The 8,007-nt window shown below is 44.3% G+C and overlaps 1 protein-coding gene across 1 annotated transcript in view; it reads left to right on the forward strand.

Moving 5' to 3' along the window:
* Positions 1 to 7,218, forward strand: part of Ilf2 (interleukin enhancer binding factor 2) — a 10,478-nt gene extending 3,260 nt beyond the window's left edge. Inside the window, exons 4-13 of the mRNA XM_005367239.3 lie at positions 484 to 588; positions 1,032 to 1,109; positions 1,410 to 1,512; positions 3,155 to 3,220; positions 4,307 to 4,423; positions 4,975 to 5,053; positions 5,466 to 5,553; positions 6,142 to 6,203; positions 6,278 to 6,483; positions 6,621 to 7,218. Of these exons, the coding sequence (XP_005367296.1) occupies positions 484 to 588; positions 1,032 to 1,109; positions 1,410 to 1,512; positions 3,155 to 3,220; positions 4,307 to 4,423; positions 4,975 to 5,053; positions 5,466 to 5,553; positions 6,142 to 6,203; positions 6,278 to 6,483; positions 6,621 to 6,781 (1,065 nt within the window). The 3' untranslated portion in view covers positions 6,782 to 7,218. The remainder of the gene's footprint in view (positions 1 to 483; positions 589 to 1,031; positions 1,110 to 1,409; positions 1,513 to 3,154; positions 3,221 to 4,306; positions 4,424 to 4,974; positions 5,054 to 5,465; positions 5,554 to 6,141; positions 6,204 to 6,277; positions 6,484 to 6,620) is intronic.
* Positions 7,219 to 8,007: the final 789 nt, after the last annotated feature.

Genomic DNA, 8,007 nt, shown 5'->3' on the forward strand with positions numbered 1-8,007 from the left:
TTTTTTGGTTTTTCGAGACAGGGTTTCTCTGTGGCTTTGGAGCCTGTCCTGGAACTAGCTCTGTAGACCAGGCTGGTCTCGAACGCACAGAGATCCGCCTGCCTCTGCCTCCCGAGTGCTGGGATTAAAGGCGTGCGCCACCACTGCCCGGCTAATAGTAGTATTTTTATTACATTTATTATCATACGTATACCATAGCAGATGTGTGAAGATGAGAGGACGACTTGCAGGATTTGGTTCTGTGTGGGTCCCAGAAGTTGATAATTCAGGGCCTTTATTGTCAAGCCGTCTCCCTGGATCTTGTTCATATATTTTTGAGACCGGGTCTCATTGTAGCCTAGGCTGGTGCTGAACTATTGATTCTCCTGCCTCTATCTTGGAAGTGCTGGGATTACAAGTGCGTAACAATTTTATTTCTGTTACTCAACAGTATATTCTTCTGTATGTTACTTTTGGTAAATAACAGTTTAATTTCTGGTTTAGTGTGAAATGGCTTTTCCTCGTGTCAAGCCTGCACCCGATGAAACATCCTTCAGCGAAGCTTTGCTGAAGAGGAATCAGGACCTTGCCCCCAATTCTGCAGAGCAGGTATGTTCTTTCCTGAGTCTGTGCTAAGGGCCTAAAGAGTTAAGAGTTGGGCTGGAGAGATGGCTCAGAGGTTAAGAGCACTGGCTGCTCTTCCAGAGCGCCCACATGATAGCTCACAACTGCCTGTAGCTCCAGTTCCAGGGGATCTGACACCCTCACATAGACATACATGCAGGCAGAACACCAATGTGTCTATGAAATAAAGTTAAAAAATAAATTGAAGAGTTAATAATCCATCTGATTAATAAGAGTATTGTCTTGCCTAGGATTGTAGGCCACTGATAGACCACTTACCGAGCACACTTGAGGGTCTGGGTTATTGGAGCCCAAATTCACCCCCTTCTTACTGTAGGTGGAGAGTCTGGTGGTGATGCAAACAGATTAGATAGGTTATTTTGTGTAATTTTTGGCCTTAGGGTATTTTTGCTTTGTGACATTTTCAGGCTTCTATCCTTTCTTTGGTGACAAAAATAAACAATGTGATTGACAACTTGATTGTGGCTCCAGGGACATTTGAAGTGGTGAGTTTTAATGGATTAGCCCTAAGAAAGGCAGCCTTGGTGGGATGGAAATTTCCTTGCCTGTTAATCTTTCAGTTGTCTGCTTTCCAGATCAAAGCCCAAAGTGGAAAAGTACTAGGGCATTCTGGAACTTTGTGATCTAAGGACAATATTGTGTCCCTGGTCTAGTCCTGTGTGGTTGTCTGGGGTGTGATTTGGTCACGGGGGCTTCCAGATCTGGTAGTAAGGCTGCTGAAATAGGCCTGTGGGGACTCACCACCTTCGTTTTTCTCCATTTCCCGGAAATCCCTTTTTCAATAGCAAATTGAAGAAGTCCGACAGGTCGGATCCTATAAAAAGGGGACAATGACTACAGGACACAATGTGGCTGACTTGGTGGTCATACTGAAGATCCTGCCAACATGTAAGTGTTTTTCTCTGTTGGGGATGGGACATGGCGTTGGGCATGTTAGCTTGTCATGGGATGTCTGAGAGCCCAGGACCCCTCAGAAGGTCTGCGTCTGCTCTGAATATCTATGTAGTGGCAACAGCAGCTGCGCTTACATAAAGAGTCAGGGCTGTGTGGGGCAGCATCTAGCAAGAGTCTCAACCCAACTTTTTTTTAAAGATTTTTAGCCGGGCGGTGTTGGCGCACACCTTTAATCCCAGCACTTGGGAGACAGAGACAGGTGGATCTCTGTGAGTTCAAGGCCAGCCTGGTCTACAGGAGCTAGTTCCAGGACAGGCTCCAAAGCTACAGAGAAACCCTGTCTTGAAAAACAACAACAACAACAAAAAGATTTTTATATTTTATTTCTATTAGTGTTATGCTTGTATGAATGCATGAATACCATGCACGTGCCTGGTGCTCACAGAGGTCAGAAGAGGGCTCTGGATCCCCTGGAAATGGAGTTATAGATGGTAGTGAACAACCAAATAGGTGTTGGAAACTGAACCCAGGTCCTCTGCAAGAGGAACAAGTACTCTTAACCCCTGAGCCAGCCCTCTAGCCCACTTTCCTAAACATCAGGTTAGTTGTAGGGCTGGTAATAATTTTTTTTTTTTTTTGGTTTTTTGAGACGGTTTCTCTGTGGCTTTGGAGCCTGTCCTGGAACTAGCTCTGTAGACCAGGCTGGTCTCGAACTCACAGAGATCCATCTGCCTCTGCCTCCTGAGTGCTGGGATTAAAGGTGTGTGCCACCACCGCCCGGCAGGGCTGGTAATAATTTAAAGTCCAGACCATCTGTCTATCTGTCCATCCATTTGTGAGTGGAAGGGAAATAGTAAATTTATTATTTATTTTTCTTTGTTTGAGACAGGGTCTCAATATGTACCTTTGGCTATCCTGGAATTCACTATGTAGAGTAGGCTGGTCTATAACTCAGATTTGCTTGCCTCTGCTTCCTGAGTGCTGGGATTAAAGGTGTTTACCATCACACTGGGCTCTTTGGTTTTTTTATTTTAATTTTTAATGCAATTGGAGTGATATGGGACTAACTGTAGTGCGTGTCTAGAAGTTATGGCCAGCACTAAAGTCCACATCCATTAACTGGAATCAGTTTTGCTCCCTGTGAGACATTGGTTGTGTCTAGACACATGTTTGAGTATTTCAGTCAGAGGTGCTACTGGCATGAGTAGGGAAAGGGACCAGGTGTGCTAAGACAGACCCCGTCCTCACTGAAGAGAATAACCCAGCCCACGCCCTAAGTGCTAGTGACCTGGGGACACTGCTGTGCAAAGAAGGCATGTAAGCCTTTAATTCCAGCACTTGGGAAGCAGAGTCTACAGAGTGAGTTCCAGGACAGCCAAGGCCAGAGAAAACTCTGCCGCAAAAAAAAAGAAGAAGAAGAAGAAGAAGTAAAAAGATGTATGTGCCTGGGGATGCCTGCTGCTTGAGACTTCCAGATTCTCTGTCCAGACTTTCATTCCCCCGGCAAGAGTTCATTCTAGTTGAATAAGCTTCAACTTATTGTAGGAATGGAATTGCCACATTGTTTACTGATAGAAGTAGTCTACATAAAATGTGTACTGCAGCATTAATTTTGTCCTTTTTTTTTCCCATCTAGTGGAAGCTGTTGCTGCCCTGGGGAACAAGGTTGTGGAAAGCCTGAGAGCCCAGGACCCCTCAGAAGGTCTGCGTCTGCTCTAAATATCTAAGTAGTGGCAACAGCAGCTGCGCTTACATAGTCAGGGCTGTGTGGAGCAGCGTCTAGCAGGAGTCTCAGGCAGTCAGTTTATTTTCTTTTATTATGAAGGGTAGGTTATGAGAGAGAGATTTATTCCGTTCCTCCTCCCTCAGCCTCCCAAGTGCTAGGATCATAGATGGGTATGCACCACTGAATTCTGATTTGTTTTAAAGCTTCGTAATTTAGAAGTAACCCTAAGCTTGAATTTGTATGTGAGGTGTTGAGGTTGAACACAGTGCCTCTTATACATGCTAGGTGATCAGTTGGCCACTGAGCTTCATCTCCAGACCTCATCTCTTCAGCTTGCACTATCCTCTGCTCCCCTACTTTTGAGATGGGGTGTCATGTCAGGTTGGTCTAGCACTCCTGATGATCTTCTTGCTGCCACCTTCCACTTACTGGTATCCAAGCTCTTATTGATGTTTGAGACCAACCTTTGCTACATATACAGCTTGTCTCAAAAATTAAATAGCTCACTGCCAGAAAACCCACCTGTTAACCAGGTATGGCATACTTATAACCCCAACATTTGAGAAGCTAGGGCAGGGGTTTGATAATTTAAGACCAGCCTGAGCTATATACATAGTAAAACCTTATTCCCAAAACAAAATGAAGGCTGGGTAGATAGAGCTTAGCTGTCAGGGTCCATGTCTAGCTTGTGAAGTTCTGAGACCAGTACTCAGCATTATATCCGGCAGATTTAGTGGCACACTTACATATGCTTAGCTAGTGAGGCAGAGGAAGGAGGATCAGCAGGTCGGTCATCTTTGACTCGGAAGGCAGCCTGAGCTAAATGAGATCTTGTCTCAAAAACAAAACGGGTTAGCAAGATGGCACAGTGGGTAAAGGTGCTTGCCACTCAGTCTGATGCCCTGAGTTTGTTCCCTGGGCCTACATGGTGGAAGGAGAGAACTTATTCCTAAAAGGTTGTCCTTTTGCCCACTCATACATGCTCTAAATAAATATAATTTAATAATAAAAGCAAAACAGAACAAATATGTGTTACATATTTTGATTATTTTGTTCTTTTAGTTTTGACCATGCTGACTAATGAAACTGGCTTTGAAATCAGCTCTTCTGATGCTACAGTGAAAATTCTCATTACTACAGTCCCGCCCAATCTCCGGAAACTGGACCCGGAACTCCATTGTGAGTCTTCTGTCCCCATTTATGACGGGAGCCAAGGCTTTGGCGCTTTCTGGAAGTTTTAGTATTGCGTTAACTGAAGGGTTACTTTCTCCATGATTTGTCAACCGTTTTACCAGCTTCCGAGTAAGATTTTCAAAGCCTTAAAAAGGATTGCAGAAGAAAAAAACTTGGAAGAAAATTTTTTAAAAAAGTAAAAGAGTAGCTGGGCAGTGGTGGCACACGCCTTTAATCCCAGCACTCGGGAGGCAGAGGCAGGCGGATCTCCATGAGTTCGAGGCCAGCCTGGTCTACAAAGGGAGTTCCAGGAGGCTCCAAAGCTACAGAGAAACCCTGCCTTGAAAAAACAAAAAAAACAAACAAAAAAAAGTAAAAGCGTGTGTAAATACTTAGACGGGAAGTAGATTATTGGCAGATATTGCCTGTTTTCAGATTTAGCTGGGGGGCAACCATAGTGTTTGGACAGGTGGCTTGCCGTACTCCTGGACAGGCACTGGGATTGACTCTTGCACATTTAATAGGAAAGTTTCTTAGCCTGTTATGCTTGTCTCCAGTGGACATCAAGGTGTTGCAGAGCGCCTTAGCAGCCATCCGGCATGCCCGCTGGTTTGAAGAAAATGCTTCTCAGTCCACGTGAGTCTCATTGGTTATTTGTAGAAGGAGTGTAGTGGTTCTGGCCTGTGATCCAGCCACCGTGAACAAGACGCGCCCCCCCCCCCCTTCTCTGACAGATCTGTTTCAGATGTGATGTCTGGGTTTTGATTTTTACCTAAATAAACAAGGTTGGGGAGGGTATGTTAATATTTTATTGTGTGTGTGAATGCACATACACAGGTCACAGTTGGGTAGCTAGTCTCAGGACAACTTTAAGGAATTTTCTCATTTCAGGTTTGTCAGACTTAGGAACAAATGCCTTTCTCTGTTGATCCAGCTGGTGGCCACTGTACATGTAGTTCTCTAAATAGTATAGATTATTTAGATTGACTGCTCAGTGTGGAACTACCAGGATGTTATTACCTTTAACCTATGGGTCTCTTACATTCAGAGTTAAAGTTCTCATCAGATTGCTAAAGGACTTGAGGATTCGTTTTCCTGGCTTCGAGCCTCTTACACCCTGGATCCTTGACCTACTTGTAAGTTTAAAAACACGGGCGGTGAGGGTGTAGCTCTGTGTAGAGTGCTTGTCTGGTATGTGAGGTCGTGGTGCAGTTAGAGTCACTCTTCGTCTGTATTTAGTTAGTTTTGAGACAGGGTTTTCTCTGTGTAGCCCTGGCTGTGGTGAAACTTACTCTGTAGACCAGGCTGGCACTGAGCTCAGGTCCGACCTCCTCTGTCTCTAGAGTACTTGGATTAAAAGGATGCGCCACCACACCCAGCTTGATTTACTCCCAAACCTACCAACATCAGAAATCCAATGAGGCCTAAAAGAAATTGTAGTCAGTCTTCGACAGACTGAGACAGGAGCATTTGGGGTTCAAGGATAGTCTTAGGGAGACCCTGTCCTAAAAAAAAAACAAAAACAAAAAACCACCGAAGTTTATCTAGGAAGACTGGAAATTTACTTCTTCACTGACGTTTTTAGTGCTCGGTGAAAGTACTCTGTGCTCTCATTACTGTCAGCTCATCATTACAGCTAGTTTTCCTCCTGACTTGAAGTTTTAGTTTGTTTGATCCTCGATCTGCCAGTTGGTAGCACACCTAGCAGACTTACTCTCTTCCAGGGGCACTATGCTGTGATGAATAACCCTACCAGACAGCCTTTGGCCCTAAATGTGGCATACAGGTATAGCATGCTTCTTTAGGTTTGGGGTATAAGCTGTTTTGTGTGCTTTCTAAGTAAATGTCTTTGTGTTCTAGGCGTTGCTTGCAGATTCTGGCTGCAGGACTGTTCCTGCCAGGGTCAGTGGGCATCACTGACCCCTGTGAGAGTGGCAACTTCAGAGTACACACAGTCATGACCCTAGAACAGCAGGACATGGTGTGCTACACAGCTCAGACTCTGGTTCGAATTCTCTCCCATGGAGGCTTTAGGAAGATTCTTGGCCAGGAGGGGGATGCCAGCTGTGAGTTCTCCCTTGGTGTGGTCCAGGGGTTCTGATCTATAGAGACGCTGTATCTTAAGGTGCCCTAATATTTCTGGGTATAGCTTATTTTGTTTACTGACTGTTTGTATGAAACACGTTTTTTCCTTCTCCTCTAGATCTTGCTTCTGAAATATCTACCTGGGATGGAGTCATTGTGACACCTTCAGAAAAGGCTTATGAGAAGCCGCCTGAGAAGAAGGAGGGAGAAGAGGAAGAGGAAAACACAGAAGAGCCACCTCAAGGGGAAGAAGAAGAAAGTATGGAGACTCAGGAGTGAACTCCCCTTTACTCCTTGCTGCCCAAGGGAAGATGGGGCTAAGCCAGCTGCCATGGGCTTTATATGGTGGCATTTCTGTGGCATAGGGAGATGGAAGAAAGGAAAACAAACTAAAGGAAAGGGGGCTAGTTACTGTTTTGATATAGTGGCTAAGCAGCCAGATGTCTCCCATTTGTGACTGTATATGCCATCCGTCCATCTGAATGAAGCACATTTCCAATATTTAAACCTAACCACTCCCAACCAGTATACTCTCTGGTGAAATGTTGTAAAGTGTCTGGGAATTTTTTTTTTCTACGAAAAATGAGTAAACTACTTCCTAGCTTTTGGTTTTATTTTTCAACATGTAGCAGTCATTTCTGCCTTCTATACAACACTGAGATTGCAATTTCAGCCTATATAAATTAATGTTTGAGAGTAAACTGGAATACATTTAAGCCTTGTGATGTGGGACTCTACCATTCTGGACTATTGTAGAACTCTTTTGTACACCAACATTGTGATGGCTAATTTTCATGTCAGTATGGCTTAGGAGATTGGTGAGACATGCCTAGTTTTCTGCGGAGGATTAACTGAGCAAGATCACCTAGATGTGGATGAAATCATCCTACGAGCTGGGTACCTGGACAGAATAAAGGGATAAAAGACAAAGCAGACAGAATCCCAGCATTCCCTTCTCTTGGCCAGCAGGAGATGGAGAAGCTTGGTTACCACACACTCATGTCTGACAATAGGCCCAGAAACATAGGTCACGGTGACCATGTCCTGAACCCTTTGAGACCACAAAGCAAGATAAATGCTTTTTTGTTAATAACCGATAACAAGCATTTAATAATGTTGACCAATACTATCAACATTCAAGCCAGGGTAGTCAAGGGGATAAATTATTTACTTTGCCTTTGCCTAAGTCCTCAGTTGTAAAGAAAACAAGTGAAATCACACGTAGAGGGAATCCCTCTAAGACAGCAAGTGACAGTATGGTCAACATTGGTTAAGTAGGCCTGGAAAGGATGGAACTCCAACTATGAAGCTTTAAGTTTTTATTTTATGTGAATGGATGTTTTGTCTGCATCTATGTCTGTATCTTGTATGTGTGCTGTGCCCCAAAAGGCCAGAAGAGGGCATTGGATCCCCTGGAACTGTAGATTGCTATGAGCCACCCCTTGGGTGCTGGGAACTAAACATCATCTGGAAGAACAGTCAGTGCTCTGGAATCACTGAGCCAT

Source organism: Microtus ochrogaster, unplaced genomic scaffold, assembly GCF_000317375.1.
Source record: "Microtus ochrogaster isolate Prairie Vole_2 unplaced genomic scaffold, MicOch1.0 UNK16, whole genome shotgun sequence".
Taxonomy (NCBI): domain Eukaryota; kingdom Metazoa; phylum Chordata; class Mammalia; order Rodentia; family Cricetidae; genus Microtus; species Microtus ochrogaster.